Genomic DNA, 16,538 nt, shown 5'->3' on the forward strand with positions numbered 1-16,538 from the left:
ATATGTTATGTAACATTTTGAAACCACTCTGTACATTTGATCCTACTTTAACAGACTTGCTTTGATTAAGATGATCCTGATATTCGCCATGGCCAGGGAATAATTGATCTGTTATTGATCAACATGGGGCAAGGCAGATATCCCTTATGCCTTTATCAGCAGATTCTGATGCTGCATTGACATCATTATGCATCCTTCAGAGAGAGGTTTTTATACCAAAGATATTCAGCTGAAAATGCGCCTCAGTTATTTTCAGACAACTAACATGGAAAAATGGCTGTTGCTGATTTCTTTATTAGACTTAGTTTCAACCACCTATATGAGTTTCATCATGTTCCATGAGCTCAGCAGGGTGATGGTGTTTTATGCTCCTGATCAAGTTTGTTCCTCTTCTGCAGTTTATTTTGGCGTAACAAAAATCACTTCCATCTTGCTGATTGTGCTCAAGCTGTTAGCATGGTGGTGTGTGTTTGCTGCTGTGATTGTTGTTTATGCTCCTGTGGCATTGACTTTATGCACCATGTTTATAGATTTGATTGGCATAGAATTCCAAATATCTGAGACTGATCTGGTTGTTAGACTATGGTCATTGGCCAGTCTCTGTATACTTGCCTTGATAGCCTTGTTAAAAGTACTAAGTTTTTGTTTTTTTATTATGTAAGATAAGATGTAGCTTATGGTGCTGTTAAACTCGTACTGAATTAGATGGATTTTGTCTGAGTTATTTAGCCCAGATCCACATCCTGACATTTAAATTTCTTCAGAAAAAAAAACAAGCTTTACTACCTGCTTCCCCTTAAGTAAAAGTCATATTTGACTTCCCATCGCAGCTTTGAATGACACTAAGCAGCTATACGGTCACCTTTGTAGCTTCCTAGTGGAAAAAGTCCTTGAGATGCTCAGTGAGCCATCTGTAGATGAGCAGTGATCCATGGCTACAGCAGCTGCTCCCTCCACACAGCCTTATGACTGTACCTTCCCCTGCAGCTGCTTGCATCTTTTTTTCCCCCATCATCTCCACGGGGAACGGCATACCTCCATCCCCTCTGAGTTTCCGCGATTATGGGAAGGATCGTCTGTACGAACGATGAGCCAAAGCCCCTTAAGGGGAGTAAGGGTAGCAGGGTAACTAAAAATTCCAGAAGATATGATGATTAAGTGATAAGTAGCTGAAACTCGAGAAATACTCTGAAGGTCTTCCTCTGTCTCTGGGCTGTTTTCTTATTGTGGCAAATCAAACCCAGCTGTTTATCATCACAGACGTATGAGTTATATGTTTTCCAGCTATGGTAGCAGCATCGCTCACAGCTGAGTGTTGGTTTAGTACTTGGTCCGCCACTTTGGTTCAGACAGCTGGATGAACTGCCATGAAGTGCTGCAGTCATTTACGGTTTGGATTATAACGTCAAGTCTGTCACGATTATAGATTTTCTTGGTGCAATGATCGTCAGAGAAATAATCACAATTTTAATGATTATCACAATTGTTATGCATGAATTAATTTTGTTTAAAATTACATGGTCACTCCTTTAACTTATATTTATTTATATCTTTTGATGCCAACATATAAAAATAATACAGCATTCCCAACTAAATTATCTCTCTAAACAATAATACCACATATTACTAGGGATGTAACAATGTCTTAATTTCACAATTAATGGCAGTATTAAACATCAAGATTTATTAGTAGTAAAGAGTGCTCAATACCCATAATTCCATGAAGAATTATGTTTGAATCACGCTGGCAGATCAGCACAACTTCCACATGGAACTAAACAAAGTTACACATACACGTGTTGCCACTTTCGTTCTGTGTGATTTGCAGAAGAGGCTGCCTCCGTGGAACAGAAAGCAAGAAATGCATCGTATTCATTTCACCACTTGCAGGATAATCACCATCTTTTTACACTAAAGTAAATGTTCTGTAATTCGGTTAAATGTTGTTTATGTTTTTCTAACCTAATGCTGAAATTAAATGTTATTGTGTCATTTGCAGTTTGGCAATTATGTACGACTCTGATTGGGCCATCAGCGCAACGTGACGCAGTCAGCTGCATGTACTGAATGTCACGTTATACAGATGAGAGTAAACTAAGTTTGTCATTTTTGACAGATAGTTTTAAACATAACCGCCTCGGCATGAGGTCGATGCCTTTGTGTTGTCAGTGTGCATTGATCTGTAGAAGATATTCTATTTAAACATATGGTCTGTTAATTTATTTTTCCCGTTCCAGTATTATTGTGTTTCAAACAGCAACTGTTCTGCGTAATTACAGCTGGAAGTCAAAGCTAGCTGTCCATTATAATTTTTTTTTATTCATTCAGTGAATGCTGATTAACTTGTAGTGTTGTGCTATAAACCCAACCTGAGCCGCACACCATTACAAAATGACACAAAATTTAATTTCAGTTTTATATTAAGTAAATATTAACGACAGATAACCCATTTACTGTACATTTACCTTTACTTTGGCATTTAAAGTTGGTGGTACCACATTTAATTATTTCCACATTTTACTGCAACCTTTTTCTGACTGCTTTACAGGCTAGTGATCTTTCACCTAATGACACCTTGATAATTTTATTATAACTACACCATATCCAAAGAAATCTGACAAGGATGGCTTTACCTGTTTTTATCTGGGCAGAGGAATAACTCCTCCTCTACCATACCTCCCCACTCAGACACGTCTCCTCTGCAACCCAAACAAAAGAAAAACAAGGCAACACAAGCAGTAAGCTTAGTTGTTATTTAACTTGTTCAAATTGTGCTGATCTGTCGATATATTTCACACATAATCCTTATTGGAAAGTGACTTGACAAATTGTGATTAAGGATGCACGATAACCACTTTTTTAAAACCGATACGATAACCGTTAACTTTCAGCTACTAAAGGCCGATACAGATAACTAATAACGTGCATCCCTAATTGTGATATTAAATATTTGTGACATCCCTCCAGCAGACGGGTGCGCCGTGAAGAGGTTAACATTTTTGTCTCCTGACAACTGCTCTACCCGTTGCCACCAAGATTTTCATAGATATTCTATGTTGCTATAATTTTTTTTTTTCTGACAAAATGGTCACCTAAAAATCCCAATATTTCTGTTACTTTTGTTCCTGTTTGAATGTTCAGTGTTTTAACTGGAGAGCAGAACACAATTAGGGTAAACTGATTATGAAAGAGGCAGACAAAAACAATTTGTTATTATTTCAGCTTCACTTGGTGGAAGCACAGTGTAAAGGAGAATTTCAAGTAGGGCTGCTCGATTATGGGAAAAATGATAATCACGATTATTTTGATTGAAATTGAGATCTCGATTATTTAACACGATTATAGATAATAGGTTGGGGGGGGTGACATTTGAAGTGTTTAGTTTACTGTGGAAATGCCGACTAGTTTCTTTCCACCAGGTCCCCATAGCTATTGTTTGTCTCAGACCAGCAGCTATGTTCCGCTTGGTGTGATCTGGAAAAAAAATAGTCTGGAAACATTTCGTAATGTAGCGCGACATTTCTATATGGCTCTGGTGCGGCTTTACCACAGGTCCGTAGCGGTGGCAGAGAGAGACACTCCACTAACATGGTGGTGAGATGGCAGTGATACCGTTTGTCCAACGTGTTGATGAGTTTCTTAAATCCCGGATTGTTCACTGTGTTAATTGAGAAAAAAAGTTCTGTTTGTTTATAACGTTTGTCTCTCTGTGACTCTGGGAGCTGGTGGATAATTTATTTGCGACTCACAAAAATTTAACATTTTTCAATTTTTTTGTGTTGCGTCGCAAGCCCCCGTGTGCACGTCTGCGTGCACGAGCGCAACATTTTACATGCACGACTGTCGCCTGTCGCTTGGCTGAAGGAGGGCAGCGATTTTCGCTTCCTCGCGCAAGTTTACATGGAAAATGATAGAGAAGGAGCGACGCCGCCTCCCGTGTGTCCAGGCGTCTGCAACTAAAACTAAAGCGATCAGGGCTGTGGGAGGAGTCTGCAGCAAAGCGCTGCAATGACAGCTGCGCTCGATTTGAAAACAGCACAAATCGAAAGACAAAAAAATAATCGGACAATTTCATTTTTATGATCGTTCAAAACCCAAATCGTAATTGCGATTAAAATTCGATTAATTGCCCAGCCCTAATTTCAAGTGTTTGGGATAATCACTATTATAAGAAATCTAAATCAAATCTTAGTATTTTAGTCCTTGCAGTTTCTGTCACAAGGAGCCCTGCTACCCTGAGCCAGATAAAAAATGTAAGAAAAAAGATATCAGCTTGATCTGCAAGTTCCTAAATCCCTTATATCGTCTCTTATTCTGTAAAAATCTCAGATGCCTCGTGTTGAAGCTAAATCGTTGCCAGAAATGGCATTCTGCTGGAAAATTCAGCTTTCAATCATTAACCAGTTGCCAGAGCTGCACTCCCCCATCCCTCCCGTCTCCTCCGACATGCGATATGTGGCCTTGACTTGAATTTATTGCTGCTAAGTTTAAAACCCTGTTACAGCTGGATGTTAGTTCTGTCTGAGCTCCATGTTTCATCATAGAGGAATTTCAGAAGTGTCTCCAAAAGTGTTGCCAGCATACAGAGAGACTGTTCAAACATTTATACAAGCGTTTGCCCCCCCTCATGGCTGTGAATCCAGAGGCAGCACCCCCACTTTTTCAGTCAGGCTCTCAGCTCTGCACCTGCTGCTGTCATTCTTTTGACTTAAGCTGCATTTATTTTATCCAGACTTCTCAATATTAAATTCCTCATTGTGCATCATTTGGTGTGCAAACATTACTGTCTTCTCTTACAATTTCTTTGTATTTCTTGGCTCAGACTTGCTGTGAATTGATCTTAATTTATTTCAAAGTCACAGTTGATTGCATCAGTTTTTAATTCTCTAAATCAAACGCTCTTCTCAAGTAATGCAGTCTGAGTTATTTATAGGTCTGACCAGCAATTTGCTGAGTAAGTTGATGCTTGCTCAGTGCTCTCCATATGTATCAAGGTTTTTATCTAGGTCATCAGGTGCAGCTTCTCCTTTCCTATGAGAAGACTGCAAAGCACTTGATTTGAGTGTTCAAGGCTTCCTCCTGAAAAAGAAGTGTGTTGTAGATCAAATCTGTATTGATTTTGCACATGAGATATGTAATATTTATACTGTAACATACAGAGATTATTCATCATCTGTGAGGAAGGAAGCATTTTGTCATGGCAAAATCCATTTGTGTCACAAAATATTGTAACTGCAGACTGTTTTGTATGAGGTGAAGGCAAGGACAGGCAGATCATTATGTCTGAGTGCAAATTTTTAGATAGCTCGCTCTTTAGTGCTGGCTTAATCTTGCAAGGGAAATGTCTACATCTGCTGCCCTTTACGTGTTTAGCACCAAACTACCTCGCAACTCAGCGGAAGGTAATGATGGCATTATCATTGATCCGCACAAAGTAAGCGAAAAGCGATCAATGCTTTCCTGTGTGTTCTCTGTGCAGACAGCATCCAGATTAAGTTCACTGCAGCAGGGAGAAGACATTTTGCAGATTAAAAGGCTACAAATGAAGAGATTGAGATTTATGTTCATCTGTGTGTAACTCCGTTTCCCAGAGGCAGCCACAGGAAGAGCTTTAAGCCAGCATGTTTTTTTGGTACCAGATTAGGCCTAGCCACTGTGTCTGCCAACATCTGTCAGCCATTAGGCCTGTGACACTGGCAGTCATGCAGCGATTAATCAGACTGTTATGATAGTTGCCTCACAGTTACTCCGCACCTCAGCAACTTCTCCGCACAGCAGGTTTAGTTTAGTAATCAAAGAGTCAACGCCTCTCGTGTGCTAACTACCACAGAAAGCAGGCCTGTTATTTTGTACCAGAGTATCTTGTAACAGACCATCTTGGATCATCTTAATATTAGACCTCATTTGACTGAAGCTGCACATTGCATCCAGTAATAAACTGTATTCATATTTATCTATGCACGTTCAAGCTTCTCAACTGACACTAAAGCTTTCATGTGGAAAAGGCAAATCAACAACTAACTGGTGGTTCGGTTAAGTTGTGATACCTTTTTAAATGCAGACATATCCAGGTGGTGTAATGCTTACAGCTGCTGCATAATGAATGTGGTTTATGTAACCTGTTGGAGGTGATTTTTATCTTGTACATGAGGGCTGAAGAAGATTAATAGTATAGTTACCCAAGCTACTTGAATATAGATTATCAGCTGTTAAATTGTTTATCAATGGATAAACCTACTTTGATAAGCTATTTGGCAAAGAAAGTCAATCAATGAAATATAACAACAGCTGTTTGTTTGTTGTTTGCTGTTTGACTACTGTTTTGGCGTTCTTCTAATTCTTAAATTCTTGTTTGTTTTGACAAATTACATAATGTTGAAAAAGGTATTTAGCCACTACCCAGATCCCAGATGTAAAAGATATCTTTTTTCTTCTCCAGAGATTACGATAAAAGCATGCATACTTGTATATCACAAGTTATGACCCGGAGACAAGTAGCAGCAAGATGTCAGTCACTTAGAGCAATATGGGATCACTTGACTCTTTTGTGGTTGGTCTGTACATGTCCTTAAAAACACAAACATACCAGCCATACTACAAGATGGTGTTTTTTAGGCAAGTCTGGGGTGCAATGGTCTCTAACCATCAGAAATTGTAGCAGCAGGCAGGCATGATTACCTGACACAGACAGAATGAAAGGTGTTTGGTTTTTTTGATGGTATCTTGTCTCTGCTATGATCTAAACAGGCAGTAATGAAAATATTGCATCCACAGAGGTTTGAATCTGCCAGTAGCTCAGGGAGGAATATTCTTATCAAGAGGAGCTGATATGTTGGCCAAAGGTAAACCCCTCCTACATACCTCTGATGTCTGGGACTATGTTGGTGTGTACATTTCCATTTTGTGTTCATTATCAAGGCTTGCTCTCAGTGTTTTTGGTTTGGTTATGTATTTGATAATGACTGGCACTAAGCCTGTCAGTTGACAACAGCAGGGCTTGGATATAGGTTGAGCTCAATGAAGGAAAAAAAATCTTTGCTCATGTCATTTTTAGAGACGTTTGATGGGAAAGTGTTGCTGATTATTTCCCTGTGCTGTCTTTTTAAGACATCTGCATTCAGAAAAAGTTACAAATATACCATGAAAGCAACATGTATAAGCAGTTGTTCTTACTTGGATCCTAAAGCTCACCTTTAATGGCCTCAGGGATGTCTTTGAAAGTTTGAATTAAACCGCTGCAGTACTTTGTATCAGCAGATGCAGGTTTTTTTTGCATGTAAGCCTGAACCTTTCCCTTTCCTGAACTAGTGCAGATTATTCTGCATCACTTTCTGGGATGGAATGATATCAAGGATGCTCAGTAATTTGAGTCGGCGATGAGGTCGGGATGCAGACGGAAGCCTATAATGAGATTTGCTAGAGGTGCTGTTGGTGTTAGCTCACCAGCTGTTGGAAAGAAATGATACCTGGCATCAAGTTTGTTGGGTTCACTTCCATATAAGTTTTGAAAACTGTGAAAAAATATATATTTTTACCATCTAAGACTTGGAGTATTTCATGAGCTCCTCGTCAAATAGTTTAAAATCGTTTAGTTTCTGAGAGCTAACTGCTGTTCTTTGCTCTTCTTCTTTCTCAGGTTCCTGTGTTAAGAAGAAGGAAGAGGAGCGTTTGCGGATGAGGGGTCAGACAATGAAGACTACTGGGAGGAGCAACAGCTGCCAATAGTCTTACTGACCTGTGATCAGCCATGCCACCCCTGCATCACCTGTCAAGGGACAACCCCTATTCATATGCAGGACTGCTTTGTTACTTACATTTGGAAGAATAGCCAAACCTCACAACAGAAATGGCATCAGCTTTTGTAGACTATAATACATCAGAATACATATTAGAGTTCAGGTGAGGCTCGGCCCACAAGACTCTCAGGTGGTAAGACACTACAGATGACTTTTACAGGAGGCCACAACCCAGCTTAGATGATTTAATATCCATCCCACTACCTTGTTGACAAGGTCGACCATGGCTGCTGCTGCTGCTCACCATAGCAACGGTTCTTTGGAGAAGCAAGGAACAGACTAAGTTGGCCAACAATGCAGCGTAACGGTGGCGGGGTGGGTGTCGGAGGTCAGCCATGGGTGCTGCGCCGCGTGCGCCTCACATGGCTCAGTTTCATGCTCTTCTTCATTTTGGTCTTCTTTCCACTCATTGCTCACTACTACCTCACTACCATTGATGAAGCTGGCGGTCCCGACAAGCGCATCTTCGGGCCTCGGCCTGGCGGCGAACTATGCGAGGCCAAACACGTGCAGGACCTGTGCCGCATCCGCGAGTCTGTCAGCGAGGAGCTGCTGCAGCTGGAAGCCAAGAGGCAGGAGCTCAATGGGGAGATCGCCCGACTCAACCTACGGATCGAGGCCTGCAAACGCAGCATTGACAGTGCCAAGCAGGATCTGCTGCAACTGAAGAATGTTATCAGCCAAACTGAGCATTCCTATAAAGAACTGATGGCTCAGAACCAGCCCAAGCTGTCGCTGCCTGTCAGACTACTACCAGACAAAGATGATCCAGGACTGCCACCACCCAAGTCTGCACATTCCTGCCGCCTTCGCTCATGCTTCGACTACGCGCGCTGTCCTCTTACATCTGGATTTCCTGTGTATGTCTATGACACAAGCTCCTATCCATGGGGGGACTATCTTGACCCACTGGTGAAGCAGGCTTTTGCTGCATCTGTTAAGAGCAACAGTTATGTTACAGCTAATCCCAGCATTGCCTGCTTGTATCTTGTGCTGGTGGGGGAGATACTGGACTCCTCTTTTCCACCATCTCCATCAGAGCTGGAGAAGCAACTGAAAGCTCTGCCTTACTGGAGATCTGATGGACACAACCATGTAGTGGTGCATCTTTCTAGAAAATCTTTGACACAGAACTTCCTGTATAATGTGAGCACAGGACGAGCAGCAGTGGCTCAGTCCACTTTTCTGGAGCAGCAGTACCGGGAGGGCTTTGACTTGGTGGTGTCCCCACTGGTTCATGCTCTCTCAGAGCCAAACTTTCTGGAAGTGCCACCACAAGTTCCTGTAAAGAGGAAGTACCTTTTCACCTTTCAGGGTGAGAGGGTGGAGTCCCTGAGGAGCAGTCTACAGGAGGTGCCCCCTCAGTCATTTGAGGAGGAAATGGAGGGAGATCCACCAGCTGATTACGATGATCGGATAATTGGCACCTTAAAAGCGGTGCAGGACAGCCACCTGGATCAGGTACTGGTGGAATTTACCTGCAAGAGCCCGAGGCCAAGTTTGCCAACAGAGTGGGCTCTTTGTGGGGAGAGGGAGGACAGGCTGGAGGTGCTCAAGGCTTCTACCTTTGCCCTTGTGATCGCCCCAGGGGATGGACAGCTGGTGGCCTCAGCGGGCTGTGGCATGAGGCTGTTTGAGGCCTTAGAAGTAGGGGCCATTCCTGTGGTCCTGGGGGACCACTCCAGACTACCTTACCACCAGTTTATCCGCTGGAGTGAAGCTGCCATCATAGTTCCCAAACCCCGTGTGACAGAGCTTCACTTCCTGTTGCGCAGCCTATCAGACAATGACATGCTAACTATGAGGCGGCAGGGACGCTTTCTGTGGGAAACTTACTTTTCAACTTCAGAGAATGTTCTCAACACCATCCTGGCCAGTATCAGAACCAGCATCCAAGTCCCTGCTGCACCCATCAAGGATGAGCCTGCCCATGAGATTCCTCACAAAGCTGGGAAGCTGGCAGGAACTGATGCAAACCTGGCTGACAATGGTGATCTGGATCTGGGTCCTGTAGAGACAGAACCCCCTTACGCCTCCCCTCGCTTTCTCCGCAACTTCACATACACAGCTGCAGACACCTACAGAGCATGGAACCGGGCCCCGGGGCCTTTTCATCTGTTTCCTCATACTCCTCTGGACCCCGTGCTGCCCTCTGAAGCTAAATTCCTTGGCTCTGGTACTGGTTTCAGGCCAATCGGTGGAGGCACAGGGGGCTCTGGGAAGGAATTTCAGGCTGCTCTGGGTGGGAACGTTCCCCGAGAGCAGTTCACCGTGGTCATGTTGACTTATGAGAGGGAGGAGGTGCTGATGAACTCTTTGGAAAGGTTGAACGGGCTGCCGTACCTTAACAAAGTAGTGGTGGTGTGGAATTCACCCAAGCCACCTTCAGATGACCTGCTGTGGCCAGACATCGGCCTGCCTATTGTTGTGAGTAAAGAAAAAACCTCTGACACTCATTCCTCTTGTTTTCTTTTAGGAAGAAATACATCATCTTCTCTTTTTTTTGTCTTAAAATGCACAAAAATAGCTTGTCATATAATGTGATTGAGAGTTATGTGGGTCATTGTTTCCTTGCTGATTATCAGCAGTTTTTCAGAAAAGACACAAGAAGGCTGATGTCAGTGTGTGACTCCACTTAAATTGTCCATATTGCTTATTCTCCCTACAGGTTGTACGCACAGAAAAGAACAGTCTCAATAACCGCTTCCTTCCCTGGGACGCCGTGGAAACCGAGGCCATCCTCTCCATTGATGATGATGCTCACCTTCGCCACGATGAGATCATGTTTGGGTTTAGGTCAGTGAAGCTCAGTTTATGTTGCCAAATGTTTTAATGCACTTTTGCAATTTTCTTATGATTCAGACTCCATTGAAATGAATTTAGTTTTATTTATCTTCAATCTACACACAGTTCATTTGCTTATTATAAGTGCACACGCAGCATAACACTGGAAAGTTGAGATTGTTCCAACTCAATGGTTTCACTTGATTTTATAATAATTAGAAAGAATTTGATTTTCTAAAACAGTAACTAAAGTCAAAGATCTAAACTAAAATCATGGGGTGAACCCAGGATTTTAGCAGGTGAGAGGCAGGGTACATCCTGAACAGGTCACCAGTCCCATTGCAGTAAAAAAAAGTAAATTGACCGACTAATTGAAGATAAGCTGCAGCCTCCTCATCCTCCGCATCCTGCTCATGTAACACTTGGATAACTTCAGCATGAAGGCTGTGTTCAAACCAATTTAAAGATCAAGTGTGATGTTAAGTTATTTTTCCCGCCACCTCTCCCCTCTTCCAGACATTTTACAGCTTGTCCAGGCAGGCAAAAACTTGCTGTGTGTGTGTGTGCGTGTGTGTGTGTGTTTCTACAGGGTCATTTGTGATGAATTATCGCAAACTCCACCAGAATTACTCAGGAATGTTCTCTTACCTCCTCTGCAGCCAAAGAGAAGTTGTACTGCAGATAACTGTGTTAGACATTTAAGTGGTTTCACATGAACTCAGTGGAGACATTAAATTGCTTTTTGAGATTTCTTGGATCTTCTGGGTTTTAAGGGAGGAGTTCCAACCGATAAACTAAAACACTGAAGAGGTCTGCAGTTTCTGTTAATGTGAGCCAAAAGTGCTGATTAAATTTTTAACTGACATCTTAAAAATGGCCACAAACCAGTTGAAGTCGGGGTAGATTCCCTAGTTTCTTGTCATGTGATGTGACTTATTTTGATGAGAGGTATAAACAGATGTATTTAAGAGGGTGACATATGCACAAACGGACACTTTAAAAACAAAATGAAAACAGAAAAAAATGCATGCAAAAATGTCTCCATTATGATATTTATGTCATTCATTTTGTCTGTATGACTATGTTTATCAGAGTGTGGCGTGAAGCCAGGGATCGCATCGTGGGTTTCCCTGGGAGGTATCACGCGTGGGATGTCAACCATCAGTCCTGGCTCTACAACTCCAACTACTCCTGCGAGCTCTCCATGGTCCTGACAGGAGCTGCGTTCTTCCACAAGGTCAGGTCCAGCACCTTTCACATGCCATGCCCTCATGAGCTTAGCTCATCACCCATCACTGATGTACTCCCCTGTGTGTTTGTGTCCTTGCAGTACTACGCATACCTGTACTCCTACGTGATGCCCCAGGCCATCAGGGACATGGTGGACGAGTACATAAACTGCGAGGACATAGCCATGAACTTCCTGGTCTCTCACATCACCCGCAAACCACCTATCAAGGTCAGGGATGGAGCGCGTAGCCAGGCTATGCTCAGCTCAGCACCTGCAAAGCTTTTGTATCTCCCTCAGGCTTTGCGTATTTTTATTTTTGCCTACTTAGCCATGCCATTACTCAAACTGGCATATCCAATATTCCAGTCGAAAATTATAAATCAAAAACACAAGATCGAATCGGTGCGTTACGCCTGAGTGTTTTTTTTTTTTTTTTTTTTTTTTTTCTGGATTTTTATTGGAAGGTCATTTATTTCTGGGGAGCATATTTATGGCCGGACAAATAATTATAGCAATCAAGCCCTGGAAGCTGTTGGAAATGCCATGGCAGTCCTCAGTTTAAGTTCTGTGTGATTTAGAGGGGTGTTAATATTCAGGGGGGTTTCGAGGGGAATTAAGGGCGTCTTTGATGGAGTGTGTTGCATGACAGCACTTCACTGTAAGAAATAAGCCTTGTGAATAATGAATTTGGGGCAAGTTTTGACTTTTAATCGGTTTGGGAATGTATTTCTCTCTTTTAGGCCAAATTAGACATTTACAAAGGTGGGAAAAATTTGCTTTTTATGCTTCACTGGTGAGGAATCAATATCATTCAAACTCCAAAAGATCTTGGGTGAACACATTTAATAAACAGCGTGCTTTTAAATGCAGAGAGTGGCAGACTGAATCCGGCTTCCCCTCATTCCCAGCAAGAGATTGCTAATTGATTTGCTTGACTGTTTCATTGCATTGTCATTAAGGTCCTTACTGATTGGCTAACTAACATTAGCTTCTTGTGTATGTCTGAGTCTGTGTCTTAAGCTGACTTCACTTTAGAAATGGTTTTAAAAAGGAAATCAAGAACTTTGCCCCCCCAACACAACACATTTTACTAAGCAAACAGAAAGTCTTGGGATGAGGTCCTACCAAAAATGCTTAGTAAACTTTATGTTGATTTGGGTAATGTTGGCTGAAGTGTAAACTCCCCCATGTTGAAGACAGAACTGTACTGAAAGTAGCTTTTAAAATTTAAAGAAGTACAAAAAAGTGAATGCATTAAGTTATTTTTGTTCCTATTGTCTGCAAATCAACCAGGGCTGATATATACAGTGATAATTAAAGGTTTCAGCTTCATTACAATCCATCTTTTATTTAATTCAAAAATATAAAACTTGATTTCCAAAAGAGACTAATTATTCTTTTTTTTTTTTACAGTTGGAAAATAATTAGAAGGGAACTGAGCTTACAGCAAAAATTTTAGCACCCTGCACCTTCAGTATTGAGCAGCATCTCACCTTGCATTCACTGCTCTCTTGAGGTGTATCCAGTGGTTTTTAATGGTGTTTGAAAGGGTCATGGTTAAGTTCGTCTACTTCTTGCCATCTTCATTTTTATCTTCAGTCTTTTTTAGTGTGGTGTTTGCTTCTGAAATTCACTGCCATTTAATTGAATCAATTCTTCCCCTTGGCAGGGAAATGTTTACTGTCAGTGCCTGCAATATGAGGCCAAAGCAAGGCTCCATGAAGGTCATATTTGTGTAGTGGAATAGTTCATTGCAACTCCAGAATTTGTTAAGTCTTCTTTAAGTTTTTTGCCACCTAATAGGTACATGGATTTCTATTTTAATGCGCTTTGAAGCAGTGCTCCTGGAAAACTTAGTTTTTTTTAGACTTCAGCTTAGTCTCCGGTGGCTTTTCCTGCATAGTGTGGATCACTTACTTTCAAATTGCTAAGCAGCTGTGTAGAGGAGCAAATGGTTTCCGATGGTATTTATCAAGAATTTTCCCTACAAGCTTAATAAGCCCTGAGACATTGATGATGTTAGAGAGCTGATATTTTTCTCAACGCTTAAATTTATGCATGATGCTCTTAACATGTATAATCTAGTCAAACACAAATTACACTAACCTTTCTTTAAAAAAAAGTCCAAAACAAAACTTTCATTTTGAGCTGTTTGACTTTGATCTGTTAATAATTTAATGACAAACATGGTTTTTAATCCATTCCTGCTTTTAGAAAAAAGGCACAGCCCTTGACCACATTGCTGTGATCCATTTCAAAGTATATCCCCTGAATGTACACTCTCTCTGTTTATCTTAGGTAACCTCCCGTTGGACTTTCCGCTGCCCCGGCTGCCCTCAGGCCCTTTCACACGATGACTCGCATTTCCACGAACGCCACAAGTGCATCAACTTCTTTGTGAAGGTATATGGCTACATGCCACTGCTGTATACGCAGTTTCGTGTGGACTCTGTGCTGTTTAAGACTCGTTTGCCCCACGATAAGACCAAATGCTTCAAGTTCATCTAGCGCAGGGCTGAGCAACTCAGCAGAGACCCAAAAGCAGAGCGGATTGAAGGACGGGAATTCCAGCACAAACTCAACGCGGCAATAAAGATGGATAGATTAACTGTAGGGGATGTGCACAGGCGAAAACTTTTGGTTTTGGATTAACAGCATTAGATGGACCAGTTAACCTCAACGGCTGTTGTTCTCAAAGTTTAAAGAGTGGAAACGGAAAGGAACTACTGTCAAGAAATGAAGCCTTTTCTGCTTCTTTTTACTCTTTAATCATGTTCAATCATCAACCACTAACTACAGATGTCATTTGCACCTCTTACCTGCCTGCTGAGAAAAGGAGGCGGTTGTACACAGTGTACAAAAACTCACCCAGGTTAAAACTCTACCTAATCATGGCGTCAAGTAACTGACAGACTGATGCCAACGAATAGTCTCAGCTGAGAGTGACTTACAGTTTCAAACTGTACTTCCTGTACATGTATGTGAAAGAAGCACTGATGGTCAGATGTATTTTATTGAACTCTTTCTTTTTTTTAAACTAATGTTTAATTGTGTAAATCTGTATGTGAAGTGAACATTTTCCAAAACTTCTCCCTATGAGAATTTAGACTGTACTTCAGGTGATGAGTAGAACCCGCTCACCCCAATCATGTTTTAGCAGCATAAAGTGCTCAAGAGGGAATTCACTTCAGCGGTCACCATAATGCCTCAAATCTGTCATGAAAACCAGCTATCACCTTTGTCATTTTGTTACGCTTACCTAAACTGCACACCGCGCGCGTGGAAAAGACATTTTTTTTATTCTGTGGCGTGTTTACTGTTTGTAAAATTGGTCTGAGGTTAAATAAGTCATGTTTAAATGTTGTAATGATGACCAAACACTTACAATGTCCCATTTTAAGAATGACAGCTGCCAAAAACAACAAAAAAAACAGGCTTTGACATTCTATTAATGCAGAATGTTCTCAGTTTATTGTACCGTTTGGATTATGTTGAAAACATAAAATGAGTAGTCAGAAAACTGATTAATGCTTGCTTGTTTTCTAGTGGAGATCAATAAATCCACCTCGCCAGCTAAAATAGGAGCAAATGGTGCCCTTTGTCAGAAAATAACAAATGCCACCCAGTAGCACCACTAAAGCTCACTTATTTATATATTATGCCTCATTTTATTGCAATATTGTCACAGTATTTCAGGGCTCTTAAACAGTTGCCAGGCAACATGCAGGCTCTCCTGGAAGTTAATGGTCCCAATCAAGAAGTACTCATACAACCATAAGTTGTCACTTTTATTCTTTGCTTCCAACAAATGAGAGCTAACGTGTTAATATTTAGATCTTATTGCTACTGTTCTAGTTTTTAACAAGCTGTCTTCTCATGTAATGCTCCACCAGAATGCAAAGAAGCATTGTCCCACAAACATAGAAGAGTATTTTACAATGTACTGCTAGCTCTGACTTTGCAAAATAAGCATTAGATACTTCTCATCATGTTCAGGTTTCCCTCGGACAGAAACGTTTCAGGGACAGTGTGGGTTGTACTTCGGTTTCTATCCTTGCTTAATGAATGTTTTCTTTGCCAAATAGGTACGATGTCTGCAGCTTTACAGCAAAGTTTGCAGGGTGTTTGCTGAAGGGATGCAGCCTGGTACATCCTCATCAACCCTGTATGGTACTTCAAATTATAGGAGCTTAACCCATCTTGTATTTAAAAGATTCTTTGACGATCTCAGCTCCTGTAATCTTAACAAAAATCTAACTTTAAAAAACAGAGTTGGTAGTGTTTTCTCCAGTTTTTTTTTGTTTTTTTTTTCTGTGAGGATGCTTTTATGAAACACACTTTCACAAGTAAATGATTCTTGTATATTTATTGAATATATTATTAAAAAAGATTTTTTTAAAACTGATGAGACATGCAATAAAATGTCAAGACATTGTAGTTTATCATTTCTAAACGCACAGATCCCGATCGCATGGAGCCATCACAGTAACTTCATTGCCAATGAAAACTATCTGTTGCCTCTGATGGGACTATCTTTGAAGCCAAATCTCCACCGACTCCAGATGCCGACTTCTCTGTAATCCCTCTGGTGTATTATAAAAGTACTGAACCAAGCTTGTTTACCTGAGAGTGATAAACCAGGAGCCAGATTTTTAATCAGCGTGGTGTAAAATGACCAATTTTTTTTTTTTTTTTTTTTTTTTGCTGCATCAAACTTGAAAAACCAG

General features: G+C 41.2%; 1 protein-coding gene across 3 annotated transcripts in view; it reads left to right on the top strand.

Annotated features, from left to right (window-relative positions):
• The window catches only part of extl3 (exostosin-like glycosyltransferase 3), a 30,893-nt gene extending 14,649 nt beyond the window's left edge, over positions 1 to 16,244 (top strand). The window contains exons 2-7 of one of the 3 annotated variants that reach the window (XM_041975943.1): positions 6,748 to 6,842; positions 7,637 to 10,223; positions 10,465 to 10,592; positions 11,673 to 11,817; positions 11,911 to 12,039; positions 14,110 to 16,244. In XM_041975943.1, coding sequence (XP_041831877.1) covers positions 8,091 to 10,223; positions 10,465 to 10,592; positions 11,673 to 11,817; positions 11,911 to 12,039; positions 14,110 to 14,319 — 2,745 coding nt within the window. In that variant the 5' untranslated portion in view covers positions 6,748 to 6,842; positions 7,637 to 8,090 and the 3' untranslated portion in view covers positions 14,320 to 16,244. The remainder of the gene's footprint in view (positions 1 to 6,747; positions 6,843 to 7,636; positions 10,224 to 10,464; positions 10,593 to 11,672; positions 11,818 to 11,910; positions 12,040 to 14,109) is intronic. The other 2 variants (XM_041975942.1, XM_041975941.1) reach the window with 2 other exon arrangements.
• The last annotated feature ends 294 nt before the right edge of the window (positions 16,245 to 16,538 follow it).

The sequence above is a fragment of the Melanotaenia boesemani genome, chromosome 22 (genome assembly GCF_017639745.1).
Source record: "Melanotaenia boesemani isolate fMelBoe1 chromosome 22, fMelBoe1.pri, whole genome shotgun sequence".
Lineage (NCBI taxonomy): Eukaryota > Metazoa > Chordata > Actinopteri > Atheriniformes > Melanotaeniidae > Melanotaenia > Melanotaenia boesemani.